The sequence below is a fragment of the Opisthocomus hoazin genome, chromosome 4, assembly GCF_030867145.1.
Source record: "Opisthocomus hoazin isolate bOpiHoa1 chromosome 4, bOpiHoa1.hap1, whole genome shotgun sequence".
Taxonomy (NCBI): domain Eukaryota; kingdom Metazoa; phylum Chordata; class Aves; order Opisthocomiformes; family Opisthocomidae; genus Opisthocomus; species Opisthocomus hoazin.
In genome coordinates this window covers 18622992-18645144 of record NC_134417.1, presented here as the reverse complement: position 1 = coordinate 18645144, position 22153 = coordinate 18622992, and the positions used below count along the sequence as shown (strand labels likewise).

Here is a 22153-nt window from a genome sequence, read left to right as displayed (position 1 = left end):
TCAGGCTGGCAGGCAGGCATGAGCTAAATAGCCACCTCAAAGAGCCCTGTGGGCATTGCTAGCAATTATCTGGGCAGCACTGCTGGACTGGGTGAAGAATCTGACATTAAATTAAAAAAAAAAAAATTTAAAAAAATCAAGGGAAGACCTCAGGAGAGCAGAGGTTACGAGGCGCAAGGCTGGCCCATGTTTCCACATCAGCTCGTGGAAGATTGTCACTTCCTCATGCTTGGAGCTCTGTGGCAACAGCTGGCGAATCTGGAAAGAAGACTCCAGACCAGGAATGGAAACGTTGAGTTTAAGCTGCTGCTTAATTGTGTCAGCCCTGACAGAGCTAATCTTAAAGCCTTGCTGCAACACCTCCCTGCCCCAAAAGCTGGGCCCGTGTGAAGGAATTCTAGTCTTCCCTTGACAGGGCCATGCTCTTGCCCACCTCCCAGCACAGCTGTGGACACACCTTGTGTCGTAGGCGTCAGACACCATTGTTATGAAAAGGGCAATTTTGTTACCCAAAGGCCAATTCTCTGAAGCCCTGAGCTCCCCAGGCAGCACACGCAGCCCTGAGGAGGGGTGCCATACAGCCCTGGGTGGGAGTAGAACTCTCCTTGTTACAGCTGCCTTTTCTTTCACAACAGGCCAAGCGATGGAATAGCGACAGATTGATTCAACTGCTTGCAGAGCCTTGCGAAGCACGACTCGCACGATGAATGGAGGTTAAGAACACAGAGCCAAAGAAATTAGCAGTAGGGGATTGTGCTGAGTGCTCTACATCCACAAGCAAGAGTTTCTCAACAGCCTGTTGGCTTATGCCTACATTTAAAAATCGCAGCATTGACAGCATTGGTTCTCCTCACAGAGCAAACGGGCTCCAAGCATTTAAGGGCATCTAGGAACAGCCCAAAGCAGAGGTGGATGTACCCAAGTTCCATCGCTTACACCTTTAAGCAACACAAAACTATCACCTTTTTCTAAAAAGGCGCACTATTGTTAAGTGAAGTTATGGGTTTGATACAGGAACACTGGGTGACATCCATCCATCCACCCGCGTCAGATGGGCGCTCAGACAAGTTGAGTACTATGGCCTTAGAAAAAATAAAAATACTCACTGCTTCCATCGCTCAAACAGATGGAGAGCAGCGACTGAGCAATCAAGGTTGCTCTCAAAGGCACTTCCAGTCTTCCATCCAAATACAAATCTTTACTGAAAGCAATGGAAAGCATCAAGCCCGCCCTACACTTTCACAATGCAATTAATGCTCCTTTAGAAAGTATATGCTTACCTGCCCATAAGGGTGCTGCACCATGCCAGAACTCCACCTTGGAGGGGATCAAGGGTCTTAATTTGTCTCCTTTTTGCTACTCTTCTTCTCAGCAACTGTAAAACCACCCCACCACACACCCCACCGAGGCCTGAAGGGCATTTGGCTGTAGAGCAACATCCTCCCCCTGGATCTTAGCCCCTGAGTAAGAAAGCAGCTCAGCCATGAGAGCAAAGGAGGAAGGAGTGTGGGAAAAAACAGAAGTGGAATTGTTACTTGGCACAAAGAATTGAGAGCCTCTAGGAAAACCAAGCCATTTACAGAACTACCTGTTAAACCCATTTTTAAGCCATCTTTACATTGTAAAAGGAAAAAGATACTTCAGATATCCAAGGAGATTTTAAAATCACGAAGTCTTGCAGCTGGTTTGTAAATGCTTTTACTGAGAGCTCTGTAGCTGTTCTTCCCCCTCTGCCAGTTCCTCCTCGCCCACACCAGGAAGGCACGACACAGTACCCAACAGCCAGTGTTCCCACTAACTCTCATCGTGGCAAAGGATAACAGGTTTCATAGGATTTAAGGTTCACCCTTGCAACATAACCCTGTACAAAACCAAATCGCACTCATTCCAGGATTCTAAGTTCAGAAGTTTTAATAAACTGTTCTCTGCTTGTAAACAGTGAGGTCGTGAGTTATCACTGAACATTTACACCGATTTAGTGGTGTGCTGATTTCCTGTTATGCGCTTAAAATCTCGAGGAAGACGTAGCAATGAGTTATCGAGCCCGCTCGTTAAGCCCTCCTCAGGCATGTGCCACAACTGGAGCCATACAATTCAAAGTCAAATAACGCAAACAAGCCGGTAACACCAGGATAGTTTTTATTTGCTCCCTGAATTAAATATTGTCAGATGCAGAAAACTCAGATACCATTTCCCCAACACTTACAAGACTGAATTTGCAGTGTCAGAAGACAAGCACATTTGTGCACAATCCTGGCAACTGATAGTGCGAGTGCACGGGACAGCCCTGCCCGAACACCCGTGTTGAAGAGGCAGTATCCCTGGTCTCCAGCATCCAACGCTGTCCCCTCACTGACAATTGTGGCACCATGGAACGGCCAAGTAAATATCCTGAGTGGGCAGCTCCAGTGCATTTCCCCCCGCAAAGGATTTATCCCATGCTCCTCCTGAAGGGGCAGAGGCAAGGTCAGCACGTTCAACAAATAACCCAGCTACGAACGCAAGCCCATTCTCACTGTGCCTTTTCCGCTCTGTTCTGAGGGCAGGGAAGAACACAGCACAGCGACACTTCCAAGAAAGCTGTTCTTAAAGGCCTTATTGCTGCCACACATTGTCTGTGCTGGCAACAGAGCGCCAGAGGCATGCTCGTTCCCTGCTGCATGCCACGCTGCTCTGAGGCTGCTGATCTTTACAGTGGGTTTGCAGCACTCTCCCTGCTTTCTGAGGGAAGTTTTCAAATAAATAAAGGACATGAAGTAAGCAAGCTTGTACAACTGAAATCACATGGAAACACAAAGCATGTGCTGTTGAAGGAAATATCATTCGCTCCTCCTCACACTGGAGCAGACCTTAGGAACTTGCATCCTCCTTAATGAAGCTGGTGCAGTCAGTGCCTCCAGAGCAAAACACAACCGTAGTTGGTGCAGCAGGAGGACCAGGTACCTCTGCTCCCTTTTTATAAAAAAAATAAACAGACACTTTTCTCAAACATGTCTGCTAAGCTGGGGACGCACAGAAGACAGATCACATCTAAGACATAGTGATCCATACAGCATTTCACTGGCCTGTGCACATCCACCAACCGCCAACCCCCGCGGGGGAAACTGAGCACGTATTATCCCGTTCTACATCAGGGGCAAACACATGGTTTTACCAACTCTACTGTGCAGCCTTGTGTTAGATCCTAGCATGGCAGATGGCAAGAGATTTTCCCTTTTGGAAAGATCACAGAAGCGCCTTCTAGGCTGCAAAATGCCTTGGGCATCCTCAGGCAGCTGCATCTTCGCCAGGCACCGGAACTCCTGGATCCCAGTCCTGCACTCCAGATCCTAATCCACATGCTCCTACTCACCAACCTTGCCAGTGTCTCTTCAGCAGGAGTTCTCTTAGCTCCAGAAGCAACAGTAGCTCCACATAACTTAGCTGTATGACCATTCTTCCACAACCCTGATGGTCAGATTTGTAAGAGCATTGTATGCATTTGCATCTATTTGTTCCCTTTGCATCAGTAAAAAGGACCTCCCACAGGATAGCTTATCATATACCACATCCAGGCTCCAGAGGGATTCTAGGTATCACCACTTCCTGCTCTTCCCTGATGGTTTTTACACTGGGCTGCAACCATCCAACATAAGGTGCCACTGGGCAAATAAGGGAGGGAGGGAAGTGGCAAAGTTGGAAACACACAACTTAATTAATGATGGGATTGTCAGTCACTTCGATGTCAGGCCCCAGATCTACACATCATGCACTGGCATTGATCTCGCCCTGCCCACTCGGCCCAGAAAGGCAGCGAGAGCGTCTCTTCTCATGCTGAGCCACCATGTCAGTCTTGGTCGCCATCAGACGACTCTTCCTCTGCCTCCTCCAGCCACTGGATAAACTTCTGGAGCTGCAGAGAGAATGAAATGTAACTGGGTAACAAATGACACCTAACAGATGCTGGGAACACTCCACAACCACACCATGTCAGTGAGCATCACTACCACACACAAGAAAGAGAAGGAGTTTTTCTAGGAGACACGGAAACAGACACAGATTGAGGGGGGAGAGAGACAAAAGTTTAGATGAAAAACAACTGGGATGCCATGGACAAACCCAGACCAATCAGATTCCCAAGGGAGACTGCTCCAGTCCTAAAATCCCTGCAACACTCAGCAAAAAGACAAAAGTTTGAGAGTTTTTCAGAGCTTGAGGGAGAAGAGATGACAGCTGCACCTCAGCTAAGACATGTTAGGAAAACCCTGCTGGGAAAAACCCACTCTCTGAGAAACTGCTATACAGAAGACAGCTTGTTTTACCCTTTAACCGGGCTGGAATAAGCAGCTGAAAGCACTGCTGACCTATACTAAGAGCTGACTTTGCAAAGGTTTTAAACAAAGTTGGAGTTCTTCAGAGATGGCTTTGTTCCCCTGCTTCTCTTCCAGATCCAGGGAGGAGGACTGGAACAGGGCTCAGCCAAACTGCAGCACAAAGTTCTGCTTGATGGAGGGGGGACGTTTAGATGGTCCTTGCAACATAAGCCAAATGAAACCACTCAGTACAGCAAATGCTTAAAAATATATGCGAAGGGACTGGTGAGCCAGGAATGAAAGCTTCAAAGGAACTGCATGGGGCCAGTACGCAGGGCATTGGCCTAAAGCCCATTTCAAATGGGTGTTGGCTTAGAGAAGTCGCGCTGCTACTCCAGAAAGTGCTGGCCTCGTGCTACAGAGAGCCCACGAGAAACAGTCTCCCTCTCCTACTTCCTCCATTCCTCATCCACAGGATGATTATGGCAGAACGCACAGAATGTCTTTTGTGGATAACAAAGTTGTGTTGCTCAGTGTTCAATGCACTGGCGCATTGCTGGCCTAACATGCAATGGCAGCTGCTCCGTGGAAGGTGACAGTGGCACTGAACTCCACTCAAAGCTTCTTTTAGCAGTTGTTCTCTCTCTCTCTCTCAACACCTTTGGGACTTACCCGCTGGTTTTTGCGAAGCTGCTTTCCCTTGTCAGATGTGTCCCGCAGAGAGAACCAATTGAGAATTACATCTTCTTCCAGAATTTCCAGCTGGTAAAATGTCATCAACACCTGCATCAATTAGAAAAGAGCAACAGGGTTCTCTATAAACTCTTTTGGGGCTAGCTCATGTCCAAGCACAAAATTTGCACGTAATCTGTGTCTCCCAGCTCTATTTTCAACAGAAGGCACTCAGTCTGCTTTATTTTGATTTTATTGTTAAGAAGAACTCTGCTTTCTCTATCAAGCCTTGCACTCCTGACAGATGCTATGACACACAACGAGTCAAAGTTCAAGCCTCATCAGCTTCAGCTCTGTGGATGCAGGGTACGTTGGAGAGCTGTGGGCAAAGGGCCACAGAGGATGTCAGTTCAAGAAGTTAGGTAGGTTCTCTTTTTAAAGCATCCCCAAAGCAGATCTAACAGGAAACTCTGCTGCAGGCCCACATATGCACAACGGAGACGTGCAGAGAAGAGCATGAATCTACCCAGCTCTGCCCCCGGCTCCCTCCTCCTGCTAGTTCCCTCTTCAAAGTGCCTTCGTCAGGTGTCAAAGCGATTGGTCATTCATCAGCTCAAACTCCTGCCCAGCGCAGTGAGGGTAAGACGCAGTCACGCTTTCTCAGGGTGCCTTTGTGCTCAGGCAGATCAGGCACTTTGCAGTCGGTCTCCTCGCGGCAGAGCACTGACAAAGCTGGCTGCCAACTCCAAATATAAAGTGTCAGTTCAATTCCCAGCCTCCAGGGAAACCCAGACCCCTGGAACAATGGACACATGCCAAACAACTGCTGTAATTCAAGGACATTTTGGCTCACCAAACCAAAGGCGTTTGGCTCCAGTCCTAAGTGTTTTGCCTTTAGCCAGAAGCACTGGTAGCAGAAGTTGGGATTACTCTTTCTTGAAGAACAAGAGTTAAACAGGCTCTAAGAGAGCACTTCCAAAAGAGACAGGGGCTTCCCGAGACACTGCTAAAGGAAAGACTTGTGATCCAAGTCAAATGGTCTCTATGACAGGGCAGAAAGAATGCAGGGACAAAATACCTGCGAAGGAGGTGAGAAGGAATATACCGAAAAATCTCAGAGCATGGAGATGGGTAACAAGCCATGTCAGCTCCCCTCTATTCCCAGTTTTACAACTAACTCAGCCTGAATAAAAAAAAATAAATCCTACCCTTATTCCCAGCTTTGCTTGTTTTGCACTCTAAGGTAGAAAAAACCATTTGGCAGTTAGATTCCAGGGACCACGGAGAGACAAATGAAGTTAAGCTCTTCCTAAAGCAAGCCTCTGGCCTTGCCTCTTCCAGCGTCACACAATAAGGGCATCTAGGTTAGAAGCTGCAAAATAATAGCTCCCTTCAGGCTGCGTGATGGTAATTAATACTCACTCTCAGCTGTGCTCCCTCAGAGGCACAGGCAGACATAGAGATTTTTTTTTTTTAAAAGCAATTGTTGTAGATGGATTTTCTATACACCCTCTCCACTGAGACTCCAAAATTCTCTCCCCTAAAGCAGACAAGCCAATGATGCAAACAGGATGTCTTTCACCATGAATGTGGCAAAAACAGGTCTCCTCAGAGCTGGGAGCGGATACTCACTTTAGCTATCAATGTGCAGAGGCTGTCATGTTCCAGGAAGAATTCCTCAATGGCAAATAAGGCATTCAAGTGATCTGACGCACGTTTTATGTAGTTCTTAAACAACGGGGTCCAGTTCTTCAACAGCTGCAGGGGAAAAACAGAGCAGAGTTCTGAGCTATGAGATGGATGTGTGCACTCAGCCCTGTTTCTCAGCTGTGTTGCACTAAGGAACTGACCCAGGGAAGTATTTTAAGAAACCATTCAGCTGACCACTTAATATATTTGCACCATTCAGTCCACAAAACAGGTGCTATTAAGTCTCACGTGTGCAGAGAGGACCTGGTTTTACTAAGCAGTTTTGAGGATATCCATTAGCTCTCTTGGTTTTGCCTCTCTGTATGGAATACTAGATTATCACAACAAATGTGTTTAATGAAATCTGGTACTCAAAGAAAATCACTTCACAGCAGACTGATAAGGAGAGGTACATACATGCTGCTGAAACATTCCTCTCACAGAGCAGCTGACATTTCAGCGGAACTTTCCCTCAAAGCAGAAGAGCAAATAACAAAAAAAGAGAAAAAGGCCAGGATAATTACCAGCTGAGTAGCAGTGGACACTGCAGAATAGCCACCCCTAAAAGAGGAATGCAGTGCAGCGGCCCTTAAGTGCAAGTCACACGTTTGCTGTGTGCCTACGGGCTTGTTTGGATCCTGGAGTCTGCTGCAGGGAATGGGTAGGAAGGATGAAGGGCAAGAAGTTGTTACACTATTTACACTATTAGCTGATCTCAGTTCTCTCCTCCAAGGCTTATTTCTTACGAAGTCTTTATGATAAAGATTTTGGTGCTGCCTCTTCAAACCATGTTTCTGTCCGAGCCCCCCACAGCTCTTTCATTTGTTACACATAGCTGGCAAGCAAGCGGCAGGGAAAGCTCTGCAAAGCAGCACAGACTGCCCTGAATTGGGATAGGAGGTAACAAAGATACTTAGTCTGTAACAATGTTAAAAGGTATCATAAGAATTTTAAAAGGTATTGTAACTAGGATAAGATACAAAAATTCCTCACTGGTCACATCATGATCATACCATTCTACAAAATCATTGTACGACACTAAATCAGAGTTCCACATCTTTTTAAATGGATTAATTCGACAGCAGGCATTCCTGCAACTACGTCCCTGGCATGTCCATACAGATAATATTGTTTTGCCGTGCCTTCAACAGTGTCTCCTTACAGAACACATCTGGTCTGTTTTGAAGGAAAATAGGTAATCCACAGGGGCTTGGGGTGTGACAAGCTCTGAGTCACCTACATTCAGTGTTAATCTGCATTACTCCATCCAGGACAATTGTTAATGAGTAGTAGCCCTGCCAGAGGGAGGGCTCCAGGACACACAGCGGAACTGGAACCCAGGCTAGCTACCCCAGACTACCAAAGGCAGCCTGTGCTAGGAAGCGGTGCTCAACTGCTTGGTAGTACTACACTCCATCACCTCTTCAGACACATTTGCTATGCAACCATGCTGGAATTCGCATGCCTCAAGCAGAAACAAAGAAGGGGATTAGTACGAGCAAACTGATCTGTACAGTAGTACATGGACTGACTCAACGCACAACAATAACAGCACAGAATGATCCTAATCATCATGGTATCACAACAAAAAGCTGAGGGCTGCATGGCATATTTCCAGAAAGTATTTTAGCCTTTAGCAAAATGCTTAATCCTAAACACTCTTCCCTCCTCTACAGCCATCTCCTGCATTTTTATTACCCTTTGGAATTCTTCACCTCAAATGTAGTAAAGCTACTATAGAAGTTCCTTCCAGGCTAAGAAATATTTTGTAATACTTTTCAGTTAACACCTTTAAATCATAAACGGGCACAATTATAACCAGAAGCTACTGTGTTTTGGAAAGCAAGTTATTTATAAAGAAAGCAGAGCTATGAACACTCACAACCCCAGGCCTCAATCCAGTATGCCTGTTGTTGGGAAAGAAGAAAAATACATTGTCTGAGGTCGAGAACATGCACTGCACTGTAACTGGTGATAATGGGGAAAGCAGGGCTCAGCCCCACAAAAACCCTAGCAAAAACATGCCCATGAGCCTGCATGACCAGAGAGGCTATTTCAGGAGTTTAATGAAAATCTGAACTGGGGAATTAGAAGCTTGCAATTATTTTAGATTGAATAAAAGACTGAAAAATGTGAAGAGATGTATGACAGAGCCCTGTGGACAGTATCATAACTTTCCAGGCTTTGACTCTACCTGGGTAACTCCTCAAAACAGTCTACAGTCTGGAGAAAGCAATCAAATTCCTCTGACAGGTCAATTCATTTTTCATCACATCTGGTCAGTGATGCTGTGTCAACTTCAGCTTCAAAGAGGTTTGTGATCCACTTTCCTTTAGTTAGAAGGACAGTCTCGACACCAGGTCTATCTTAGCCCTACCTCCAACGCAGAACACCATCCCGAAGTATGGGTAAAGCACAAGGACAAAGCTGTAATTCCAACCTGTTACACCATAACAGCATCTGTGCGGATCACCATACGCTGCTTCAGTGAAAGCAGAGATCCATTTGGTCCCTGAATAAGCAATCCCATGTTGTGTTCACTTTCATGACATTACAAAAGAGTAAGGCTCCCTGACAGAAACCCGAGGAGGCGACCCACACATGCTTGCTGCCGGGCAGCAGTGCAGACACTGGCCAGATCAGCAAAGTGAACTGCTGTATTGCCTTCCCCGGCTCCCTTCAGACATCCTCACCTATATAACCTTGTCTGATGCTGCTTCAGTGACAACAGAAGCACGACCTTCAGTTTATCAGCAGCTTCAGCCATCTTTGCTCACATCACTTCTACAGTTCTAGGAAAGGTCTGTTCTTTTGCACCATCTGTGCTTTACAACTTGTAGAAGAGCCGAACAAGATGCCTGACATACACCAAATTGGATAGCTCTATTTCTCAAGCCTCCATGTTTCATCTGAAGAATACCCACGGGCATATCCTTTACCAGATGCTTGTTTCCTATAACTGCTGTTAACACTGCAGAGCTTCATGCTCAGGGGCCAGCACTTCAGAGAACATATTGTGGTTTAAAGTCAAACCGTACATCATAACTATGGCATTTCCACAATTTCCCCTCCTGAGCTGTGTCAAACTGCTCTACCATCGCTCTTACACAAGCAACCCATCTTCCTTCAGCATCTCTTCGTAAGATTTGAGCTACAAAGAGAGTGAGAAACACAAAACAGCTCTGCAAGTTCAGTGGGCTTCTGATACTCACCAGCCTCAAATGGAAGTATTCCCATCTCTTACAAAATAACACTTTGCCACGTGTAAACCATTCTAACCAGATCTCAGCCTAATACCACTACTGACTGAGGCAGTTTGGGTTGCATAGCTACACGCTTTAGCTACATGATTTCATTATGTACTAACCTCTACCAAGCTAGTGCTTGGGATTCTCAGCGCGTGTTAGTAAATTAATGGAGTGTACTTTTTACTAACTAGGGAACCACACGTTTCTTGCTGCAGAAAAGCCATTGCTTCAGATGCTGTACAAGCACGCACATTCTGCCCGAAGAACTGATCTCTCCAGAGCCCTGTCGGTAAATACACAAAGCTGCTGCCCAGGAAGACCATCGATGTCTGTTTAATAAGCCTTTGAAGGCTGATTCACTACCTCCATTAGAGGCACATCTCAACTCCAACATATTGGGTTATTGTAACAGTGATTAACACCATGTGTGCAACTGAACATTAACAGTATACCTCAACAGGACACTGCCTTCCTGCTGACTGCAGTACAGAAAGCCAGCACAACAATTCTGCACACAGTAAAGGCACTGAGGCACAAAACTGTCCCAGAGAAGGATTCTTTGAGAAACTTCCTGGTTGTTCTTTACAAAGGAGCATCTGGAGAAACTGGCTGCCATGACGGTCAGTCGGTTTGACACTTAGCTCTCTGAAAAATCTAAGGATAATTTGTGTTTCATAAATACACGAGCCACACAATTCCCTGCCTAGAGAAACTCCACTCGTCCCTGACATGGGGTATGGTCACTCTAAATATTACATTTAGATTATTATCACTTCTCACTAAAGGCGAGTTGACTTGCTGTCTCTGCTGTTAAACACAAGCATCAGCTTTCCTATGATGAAATACATATGGAGAAAGTTACCCAGAGGTAAGCCCTTCATGTACTTCCACTGTTTTTAGCTTCTAAGGGGCTTTGAGCAATTATGCAAAACATTATGTATTATACAGCATCCTTTATCCCAGACTAGAACCTCTTCTGACTGGGTGCTGCAGTGAGGTTCTCCTGTCCTGTTCCTGCTAGATTAGGAGCCCAGTTTGGGAGACAGAAAGAGATTCCATATCCCAGCGGGAAAAACCCCAACATCCTACACAGCGACCAACTCCACACAACTTGTTGTCTAGATATACTGCTTTCCACTTATAGAGTCTAACACCTGCTCTAACATTCTCTTCAGTCCTGCTCCTTCAATTCTCTTTTTCCAGGACAGGACATGCTATTCAAGAAAACAGTCTGAAAAAAATGAACAAAAGCAAGCCGAATTTAAAGAGAGCGAACAGCAAAACCTCACTGAGCCATCTGATGAACAGATCAGCTCACTTGGATGTTTCCTACAGCAGGCATCTCCACACATCTAAGAGATTAATTAAGTGCCATGCTTACACCTAAAGAATAAGTAGTTTTCCACCCTTCTCCATCAATTGAAAGCACATACTTCCTCGGAGGAAGGATAATGAGGATGTCTATAGTGTTCCTCTTTAGCTCCATCTCCTAAAAAAATTAAACTACTCCTTCCCTACGTCAGACCTATTCATTCTGAAAGAGCACTCCCGTAACCTGCAGAGTTTGCAAACTCAAATACACAAATGGGCTATAGCAGAGAGACAAAACATACCACAACAGCTTCAGTTGGGATCAACAAAACCATTAAGATAAGACTGCCTGCTTTTTAAAGCAGATCCTACCCTATTTTGTCTCCCTTCAGTCAGGAAACAGAAATAGCTCTCATCCAATTATACAATCCATCTCTTTAGAGACACAACAGAACTCTGTATCTTCGCTCAAAGACAACAATTTCAATCCTTTGCATTTGGCTGGAAAAAAAAAATTGGCTCCAATTACAGTAAGCAGGAAAGTAAGACCTTGGAAAGGATCCCACTGGGAAAGAAGCATTCCCTGTGGCCCCAGGGGCCGGGCTTATCATGCACTGGAACCGGGTCTCTGGAATACAAGCTTGTAAAGACATTTCTAACAGACCCTCTCTTTTCTTTTCTGCAAGTGATGCACTTCCGCAATCACACACAGGGAACAGAAACAACCATAGGTACTGATGCAGAGCCCCCCACACTTACAGTCGCAGCTGAGTTCTGTCAAGCAGGTACAATAATTCCGGTTCACTTCTATAGAAGACAAAGAGGCTCACGAACTCAAGAAGTTCAAATGGCTTCAGGCTTAACCAAAAAGAATTCTCAGCCAGGAACTACCTGGGACATCCAGACAGACTCCTACACGCTAGGAGACAAGCCCAAAGAAGAGTCAAACGAGCAGGACTCACAGGAAGTAACGCTGAGAAATAGTTCTGGGAGTCCAGGTTTGCATCCAGCTGCTGCAGTGGGAACTCGAGGATCACCTTACTGAGCACCTGCATCATCTCCTTCAGGCCAATGTTATATGCATACCTGTGAGGCAAAAAGGCAAAACCCCCCAACATTTCACACTGATCTCTGCAGACTGTGGCTCTTCACAGAGATACGGCAGAAAATTTTATTCTCATCTTCCAGACTCCTCTGTTTGTTTTCCAAACATTCAGACAATAAAACCACCTTGCATTGCATCAGTCCCTGCATAAAGCCACAAGTCCTGAAAATCTGCTATCACAATGGAACAAACTGCTGCAGGGACACTAGTGCGCGGTAGGAATATTGCTGTGCAAAAGAAGGGAAACAGGTTTGTATTTGAGAAACACTAGGTAAAAGGCACTCTGATTACGTGTTCTAGTCTTGCTGCTGTAAAAACAGTGGACGATGCACAGCACAGCCCCAGCTGCAGGCAGCTGGCTGAATGTTGCAATGCACAGAGCAGCAGCCCCTGCATGAACTTACACGCAGTCTGTGCCAAGAACTGGCTTGCTCTCTTCAGTCCACAGTTACTTAATAGCAATTCAATCTCCTGTTACAGAATTGGGGCAGGAAAAGCCTAATCACCGAGGATGCTATAGATGCAGCTGGCACTCTCCATCAACTCCTCTCGTCATTCGGTCATGATCTCTAATCCGCATTTCTCATGCTCTATACTGACAAAATTCATGTTTAACAGTCAAACATGGGCATTCACATGGTTTCTCCTCTTTTTTCTAGATCAACTGTCAAACCCAACTGTTCAGCATAAGGAACAGCAGCCCTAAGAGAACACTCACTTGAGGGAGTTGATTTCCAGGACCAGGTTGTCACAAGAAATGTTTTCTTCTTCGCCTCTCTGTAACGTACCCAGAACCTCATTCTGGAAAACTAATGACAGAAAGGACAGGTAGTTAGACAGGAAAGGGAAAAACACAGATTCTTTAAACTGTTCATTACTGAAGAAAGTATGCCTCTTCCTTAACAAAGAAAGCATTCTGACACAGATGTCTATATGTTCTCCATAAGCTGGCACAAACCCACTTATAAATAGTGGAGCATAATTCGAAGAAATGAGATGACCTACTAGATATCATTGATCTATCCACACAAACCAGTACAAAGCTATTTACCTCAGCAACCTTTTAGAGCAGAGATTCTATTATACTTTCACAATCTAGCCTTTCCTGTTCAGACAACCCTTATCTTCCCCTAACTAAATAAGTGAATGTAAACCTAAAATTACTGGTTTAATTTCCTTTGGTGAAATATTTTAACGTGAAATAAGGTTTTTTTTTGCAATTTGGCTTGAAACCCTTTCACATCTAGCTAAGCTTAACACAACGAAACATAAAACCAAAACAAAAGAGGCAGCTCCTACAAGGACATTTAATTCTCCAGCATGATTACAGCAGTAAGCTGTCCACACAGAGAAACTCTGCTGGAACTTCACACAATGTCTTAGTTTGGGCAATGACACTGCCATCGAAACAGACAAGCCAGGGAGGTCACTTTCATGCAGGCCCAGTGATCAGGAGTGAGAAAGATGGAGGATCTTTGTCTAGCTTCTTGGCCTTGGGTTAACACAACAGCAATACAGGGAATATTAAAGAATTTAGTAGAAAATGAAGGAAATGAGGTCAGGAAGAAAATATATTACAGACACCCATAAATTTTCCAATATACCTAGAGAAAGCAGCACAAATCTCACTTTCACTGCATTATTTGCAGACTCACCATCCCTCTGAACAGCCCCATCTCTCACCTTTGATGTCATCTAGCTGAGGGGACGCTGCCCGACTGTCTGGCTCCTCAGAGCCCATGCTCAGGTCGCTGTCTGACACGCTCTCTTCCTCCGAATGCATAGCTGGGCCTGATGAAGAAGAGGACAGGCAGCATTCAACACTCAAAAGCTGCAGCCGTCACATGCATGAGGAACCAAGTGTCCCAGGGACTTCCCGACCGAGTCGGCAACTATCTGTCCTTGCAAGGAAGCTTGTACTTACAGGTCCATATGGTTAGATTTGCTGCAGAGGGAATGCTATAGCTGGCACTAGGATAATGGGACTTTTTTTAAGAGTCTGCAGGCAGCAAAGGACAGGGACAGAAGCAAATGCTCCTTGCGTAGACCGCTGACTCATGATGGAGCAATGTCAGCAGACACTGTCGCTAGCAGGAAGAAAGCCAGCAGTACCCGGAATAGCCAAAGCATATTCCCTCTAAGGGAGGGCCTTGTATCCCATGGTGCGCCATTCACAGCACAGATAACTCTCTGTGTTAGAGTAAATCAGATGTAACAAACATCTGCCACAGAGCACAGGAAGAGAGAGAATCTGGTCCACAATCTGCTTTCACCTCTCACCTCTCCTCCACACACGTGTTATCTGGAGCCAGTCTGCTTCAAAAGGCTCAGGTCTTACTCTAGACACAATTATCAGTGTTACTCAGCCAGTTTCCCTGGCACAAGTCTGCCTGCCCATCCCCAGGCGACTACACTAAACTTTTCCTCACCCCATAGGCTGTGTCTCTGCTCTTCTTCATCCTCCTCATTCTTGTCATCTGCTTTCCAAAGATACCCTCTACCTTCTGAGCCTACATCCTTTTTATTGTAACCTGAAAAAGAAACACCGATTAGGAGGTAATGTACTGGATCTGCTCACAGGCAAACCTGGAATAGACTGGTATAACCTGCATATTATGGCCTCCAAATGTCCTTCATCAAGAGGGAGCTGGGATTACTGCATACGGATTTCAGCTTTTATTTTCTCACGTGCCTTCTTCACAGTTGACCAACTTACTCCTCCCTATCGCAGCAACATTCAGCTGACCACATTTAGATCCCTCAATAAACCTCAATAAACCCAGACTGGTAGAAACAGTACTTCACAAGGACAAAGTCCTTGGATGCAGTCCAGGCACACAGACACAGATCTTGCAATCTGTCTTGAACTGAACATCTCTTCCAACTTCAGCTTATTGTCTCCTAAAAGGCTCCTACTCTAAGAAAAATGGAAAATAGTTGAGTCTCCAATGATTTTAACACTGAGGTACTGATGCGCATCTCATTGCTCAACTCCAGCATAACATACCTGCTCGCCCTACGGAAAAGCACACATAGTCCAAGCTGAGTGCAGCACTAAGCTCCAGCCGGCACTGCAGAGTCTAGAATGGGGGAGGGAAAGACCCCAAAAGATCTGCATAGCCTGAGGGCATGAAGCCAGAGACTTTCATCATACCTTTCAGTTTCACTTTGCTTTCCTCCTTGTTCACGCCAGAATCGTCACTGAACTGGTCATCGTCTTCTTCCTCCTCATCTGGTGGGTGCAGAGATATCACTGTGCCCTCAGAAAGAGTGATGCCAGGACCGACTACTACCTGCATATATGTGCGACACATCTTAAATACCCTGATCGCCCCCGTGTACCACCACCAGACAAGCATAAATGAAGACACCAGCACTGCTAGATCACATACCATACTACCCTAGCCAAACAAAAGGAAGAAAAAGGAGGGAGCAGTGGCATATTCCCCCCCTCTGCAAAAGGCTCGGGGAAGCTCTGCATTCTGGTATGGTCTAGTCTAAGTCTAGTAACCTGCCAAGAAAGGCAGAAAGCAGAAGAGACATAAATACAGCTCACCTGAGAAGACAGGACACAGTGGGGCTTTAGCTTTACTTTCTCCTTCACTTCAGCTTCATCACAGATAACAGAATGGCAGATCTCCACGTTATCTGCTATGTGCACTCTGTCCCAGAGAAAAGCTCCGTCCAAAACGACTTTATCACCTGTGATACATCACCAAGTACAAATACATTGAGCAAGGCAGTTTGCTGCTCTCCCACACTGCTGAGTACACTAGAAAGCATCTTACTGAATCTCAACGCCCTTGATGCATGATTGACGTTAGATGAAAGGTAAAAATTGGCCTTAGAGGCCTATGGCTACTTCTTACCCAAAGCTACAAGATGAGTTTGTTCTCTACAGCAACTTAACAAGTTGCCAGTAACAACTGACATCTTGGTTTTGCACAATTACAGCCAAATCACAAAAAAAATTCCAGCCAAGACTAGGAAGAAAGGTACCAGGCAGCTCACAAAACCAAGGACAGATGTCCCTCATTTGCAGGATGTTGGTGGGTGGCAACTCCAGATCAGTAAAGGTCATGCATTCTCCACTGCTGAAACAACTTATTTGCACGAAGTGCCTTCCACCTCTCAGCATCATTACCATATCCTGAAAATTCTCATCTATTTCCTGTGCTGGAAAACCAAGCTTTTCTCCTTTCTTCCCATTAGAAGTCAGTCAGTACCACCTATCATCCTCTCTCAGAGCCAAAAGCACTTTAAAAACTAAATTCCAACAACCTGTGCCCTTGCTGGCAAGGCCTGCGCGTCCCCCATTCTTGTGCTCACCTATCCTACAGTTCTGCCCAATAATGCTGTTCGTTATGGAGCAATTGCTGCCAATGACTGTTCCCTGCCCAATGAGCACGTTCTCTTCCAGCACGCTGCCGTGGCCAAGGCTCACATCCACCCCTCGGTAGATGTTGTGTTTAGAATGGGTGTAACTCTGATTCTTGTCATCGGTGAAGTTCATCTCTGGCGTCAAAGGATAAACCCAGCGCCGGATGATGTCAGAGCACACAGCTTCGTACATCAGAAGGTTGCATATATGGGCACCGTACTCTTCTGTCGTTACATGCATATGGATCTGGTTTCCCAGGACCTGGGAGACAGGCAAAAACACGTCAGAAGATTCTCTAAGCAAGGGAACAGGATCTCCCTTCTAACAACCCTCTCCTTACCTCCTCGTTCACCAACAGCCCACGCACAAAGTCATCCCTTGTCTGGTAGTCAAAATTGTCTGTGAACAGCTCAGCCACCTGCCAGGAATAAAATATGAGGAAATAATACAGTTGGCAGAAAATGCTGGCAGGGAAGACAGATAATTAATGGCCGTTCAGTGGTTCTCAGAGAGCCAAGCTATACAGTATAGGAAAGGGACGCGCTTGCCTCGAATAAAGCTTTGATTCCTTCTGCTAGGAGTGTTGACCTTCCCATCTCCTCCTCCTAACGGAGACTATGAACAGATTCTGGTTTTCAGAAGGGGCAAAACACTGCTTTAGCATTTCCAAGCAATCTGCCCAGCCTCACTTTGTAGTTTCACTCCCAAAGGAAGGCTGTAGCCCAGCTTTTTCAGATGTGGAAGAGATGTTAGCGAGCCTAAGCTGGAATAACCCTGGATGTTACTCAAACACGATATCAGCTTGCAAGTACCGACACTTTTCCTTAGCATAGCAATCACCTCTGCTCCACAGACATTACTATACGTGAAATCACTTATTTTCCACAACAGTTTCATCCTGTGCCAAATCAGCCAGCCTACCTAAGCATCCACTGTCTAGTTCTGCCTGGGCTTGAGCAGCGGATGCCAGACACAGACTGAGCACTCGTGCAGTCTGCAGAGTAGTGCCACATGCTCACTCAGGCTCTCAGCTCAATCACTGAGCACAACTGTACTAGGGTTTCCAAACTCAGTACACTCAGGCCACATGCACCCCCTGCATGCCAGCAGCACCAACGGAGCAACGCAGACTGAATTCTGGACCCTCAGAAGGGCAGAGCTCACCTGAGGAGAGCAGATGCTGATATGGCAATCCAGCAAGTCATGGCGCACCTCAACGTTCTCAATAGAGTTCTGGAACAGACTCTGAAAGAGGAAAAAATTCAGATGATCTGAACACCTCATGCAGTACCGACTTCAAAAGCCTTCTATAAGCCAGGGACAGTATTGATCAAATTATTAAACTAGCTGAAGTTCTGAAAAGCAGAGAAATCTACCATCTAGACTGAGACACAAGCTTAACAGGAACAGCCTGGTCACGGACAGAGCTGCCAGTCAGTCAGCAGAGACTGCCCTCATCCTTACACAGTGCAGCTCTCCAAAAAACAGCTTGTACTTCAAATGATCGCTTTTCCTCCAGGAGGCTCCTTACCTTAATCACTGCGAGCTACAGATGTACAAAGAACACTAATACAACAAAATGCAATATTCATAGCTTTCATACTCTCTGTGGATTTTTACATCTGTGTGTTGTTTTTTTAGTTTAGTTTTGTTTTGCTTCCTTTTTGGTGTCATACAGTAATTTGTGCTTTCATTTGAAGGTAAAAAAAGGGTCTACTGGTTACTGATTTTGGGATGAAAATGCCACAAAACCACAGCTCAGTTCTGAGTTGAAAAAACCAAAAGGTCCACCTGTGTCACTGGACAAAGTGCCTCCACAGACATTTACACAGCATTTATTGCTTTAGAAGAGCCTATAACCTTTTCAGATGAGCAGTACAGGCAGAGGTAATATGAGGTACCACCCCTTGCACCTGCTGTTATTCCATCCCCCAGTGCCAGGCTCAGCTCTGCTTCAAAACGGTTTGTGTACAATAGTGGTATCCGCATCCCAATTCAAGAACCCCTGTAACAGCACAAATCATTCACATCCCTCACTTCCCATGGATAAAACGAATCAAACACAAAAAACTGAATTGTGACAAATACTTCTGTCCCATCTTCAAGCTCTGGAACGAGTCCCAAACATGTGTGTCCCAGCACAATTTCACCAAGTCTCAAATAAAGGTTCCAGGAAAAAAAAGCCAGTTTACCAAGAGTTATTTCCTATCATCTGCTCCTCCAAAAGAAGCAGCAAGCACAGTTCCCCAGCCCTCACTCAAGGAGGGCCTCCTTGGGGTGGGCTGCTTCACTACTGCAGCCCTTTTCCACCTGCCAGACTCCAGACGCACCATAGGAAAGCGGAAGCGTTTCAGCCCCTGGGTTCTCTGGTAGTGAAGGACGCGTTTTGTGGCACTGTCCATAGCAATAACAATGTCATCCTCTTTGCACCTGGCATGGTGACCAGGTGAGGACTCCTTGAATATCATCGTCATCACAGAAACATTCTTTTCCATCTTACGACGCAACCTGAAAAAGAAAGGCAGAACTTCAAAATCACTCTTCAGAGCGTCAGAGCCCAGACTAACACAGCAGTCAAGTGCATAATTTTTTTCAACCCCTACTTGTGCTCTTCCAGGGCTTTGGATATATTGAAGTTGGACACCACATCTCCAGTGACAAGAATGAAGTCGGAACGAACAAGGGACTTGGCATCAACGTCTCGCAGCACGTCACCAAGGGAGCGGTACAGGTCAGAAGTCACAAAGCGCACTGTGTTGGGAGAGGTGTGGCGGCACCACTTGGATTTTCTGGAAGCAGAAAAAACACATCAGGAAGGCATAAAGAGAATATTCCTATCAAGGACACAGTGCCCCAGGGCATGCCACATCTGTAAGCGAACGCAAGCAGAATCCTGTTACGACGAGCCCACTGTCGATAGGTTTAGGTACGCTCACTCGCACACAGCAGGTGAATTGAAGAGGGTTAGACTCTGAGACCACAGCTAACGGAAACTCAGGAAACTCGACTCCACTGTGAGCCAAGTTTTAACTAAGGAGAAGGCAAAGTTACAGACAACCCAAACTTTTTTCGCCTCAGAAAGTATTACCTGGGGCAGGGGAAAGACTGCCTGCTTCTCTTTGGCTTGGAAACCTGCAGCACGCAGAGGCAAAGGTGCTGTCCGAGCGAGCTGTTTCCGTATGCTGCACGACATACGGAGACAGGGCATGATGCAAAGGGTGGTACCATAACTTACACGGCCACCCAGGAAGCCTCTGCTTTTGGACAAGAAAAGGTAAATGCCAATACAAATGCAGTCCCAAAACACTCCACCTTTCTAACACACTGCACAGCCACACTCCTTCACAGGAGGAACAGTCTTTTTTTGAGATGTGTTAGAAGACTTCTCTTGAGAGGGAATCTCTAGCACACGGTTTTAATCAGAAGGACCAGGGAGATCTTTGAGACTTGCTGGAGGATGGAACAATCCTCTCCCTGACCAAGCTGAAAAGAAGAAGAAATTCTTACTGTAAATGCTCTTTTATCTCAGTTGCCTTCCAACAGCAGAAAACAAAGGTTTCTTCCACTCCAGTTGCTGTGAGGAACTCCAAGGTATAGTCAATCATGGCCACGTTTGCCATCGGTAAAAGAGCCTAAAAATAAAAAAAGACACACAGATAGCTGAACAAACACTCTGCACCTCAACAGCAGCAACACCCCCTTCCAACTTGAGGACGTATCATCAGTGGCACCAGAAAAATAGCACAAATAACTGCTCTGCCTCCTTTTAGAAAAAAATTTCAAAGTTGAGCTAAACAGTAAGAGCTGGTTTCTGATCTTCTACAGGGGCAAATCCTCACTTCAGAGAAGGAGGCATAAAACAAGTAGTTATTGCACATAAAACTCTTCAAGATGACTCAAATAAGTGAAGGACTGGGAAGAAGAAAAAAAAAAAAAATCCCAGAGTGCTGACTCCTTGACTCAGGCTTTAACTGCTACAAGAAAAACCTGTCAGACATGAATGGTGAAGCCACAGGAATACGAGCGTCCAGAATTAAAGAAGGGGGAAAAAAAAACCCCAACGTAAAGTGAAGTGAGCATTCTCTTGAGATTTAAGCCACACTTTTAAACCAAGTTACTGATTCACAAGTGAATGATGCCATACTATTCTTTAATTCATTTTTGGTGCTGTTTTGTTTCAGGCCTGAGCTCGCGTGTATAATTATGACCACCACAAACAATTAACCAGCAAGATAATTGTTCAGACCTAAATTCTCCAGAAGCGCTTCCTCCTTTAACATACAGCTTTCTGATCTGGATAATTAAAGTGCTTCTTTCCCCATCCATTCTTCCGGCCATATTCTTTTACTCATTATTGCTGGCAAGGACAAAGATTTTGTCTTTTTCTTCTGTTGAAAACAAGCCTGCCCAAACCCGCTGCCATTCCTGCACCAGCAACGGGTGAAGAGCAAACAGTTCCCCATATGGAAAATGCAAACAGTTTGCCATATGGAAAAGAAACCAGCACCAGGGCTGTCATCAGCGCCCCGCTGCCCCTCCAGCGGGGGATACAAACACCAACAAGCGAGAAGAACCGGGCAGAGGCTTCCGCAGTGCGGGGGAAGGCGGGAGAAGCCGCGGCGGCGGGGCCCGCCCGAGCCCCGGGCGGACGCTGGGGCCCAGCAGCCCCCCAGGGCCCGCCGGCGGCGGCGGAGGGGAGCCTCGCTGCCCCCGACCCAGCTGCGGCCGCGGGCCCGGCCATCGCTGCCGGCGAGCACTCCGCCTTTCGCCGGAGTCCTGCCCGCGCCGAGCCCTCCGGGACGGAGGAGAACCGGGACTGGCGCCCCGGAGGACGCGGCAGCAGACGCGGGGGGGGGAGGGGATTTCTCACCCGCGGGCGGTCTTTGGAGATAGGGAAGAAGCGGCGGTTGAAGCTGTCGGCGACCAGCACGGCCTGGAGCGGCGGCGGCGGCTCCTCCTGCGAGTCGGGCCCACGGGCCGCCCCCCTGCCAGCCCCACGCCTCGCCGCGCCGCGGGCCGCCATCTCCTCACGCTGCCTCGGCTCCCCCCTTCCGCTTCCGGGTCCGCGCCGGAAACAGCGACGGCAGCTCGGCGGGGACAGATGAGCGCGGCGCGCGTTCGCGCGGAGCCCGGCCCCCGCGTCCTGCCACGCCGGCCGCTGCCAGGGCCTGCCCCGCTCTCCGGGGCCGAGCTGAGCGCGGGCGGCCGGGGCGGCCTCGGGAGGGGTTCGGGAGCTCCCCGTCTCTCCCCTCTGTCAGCAACTGCGTGGAGAAGAGCCGCCATTGCGAGACGGGCCTTTCCTCGGGCGAAGCCGGGCAGACGGTGGCTGCTGGCCCGCGTCCCTGCGCCTCGGGAGCCGGGGAGAGGCCTTTGCCCCGGCTTCCCCTGAGGAGGGAGAGGGTGGGGGCGGGGCAGCTCCCAGCCGTCGCGGGCGCGGCCGGCGGGCCGAGGGGGA

At 46.9% G+C, this 22153-nt stretch overlaps 1 protein-coding gene across 1 annotated transcript; it reads right to left on the bottom strand.

The window, feature by feature from the left end:
- Positions 1-1925: 1925 nt before the first annotated feature.
- On the bottom strand, positions 1926-21740 carry EIF2B5 (eukaryotic translation initiation factor 2B subunit epsilon). Its single transcript, XM_075418193.1, has 16 exons — positions 21569-21740; positions 20206-20330; positions 19302-19487; positions 19029-19206; positions 17863-17943; positions 17039-17116; positions 16647-16959; positions 15874-16019; positions 15472-15610; positions 14747-14848; positions 14001-14108; positions 13036-13126; positions 12175-12298; positions 6597-6722; positions 4965-5075; positions 1926-3892 (listed from the first exon to the last, which is right to left on the bottom strand). The coding sequence occupies exons 1-16, from the start codon at positions 21719-21721 to the stop codon at positions 3827-3829; spliced, it is 2127 nt and encodes a 708-aa protein (XP_075274308.1). The 5' UTR covers positions 21722-21740; the 3' UTR covers positions 1926-3826.
- Between the last annotated feature and the right edge of the window lie 413 nt (positions 21741-22153).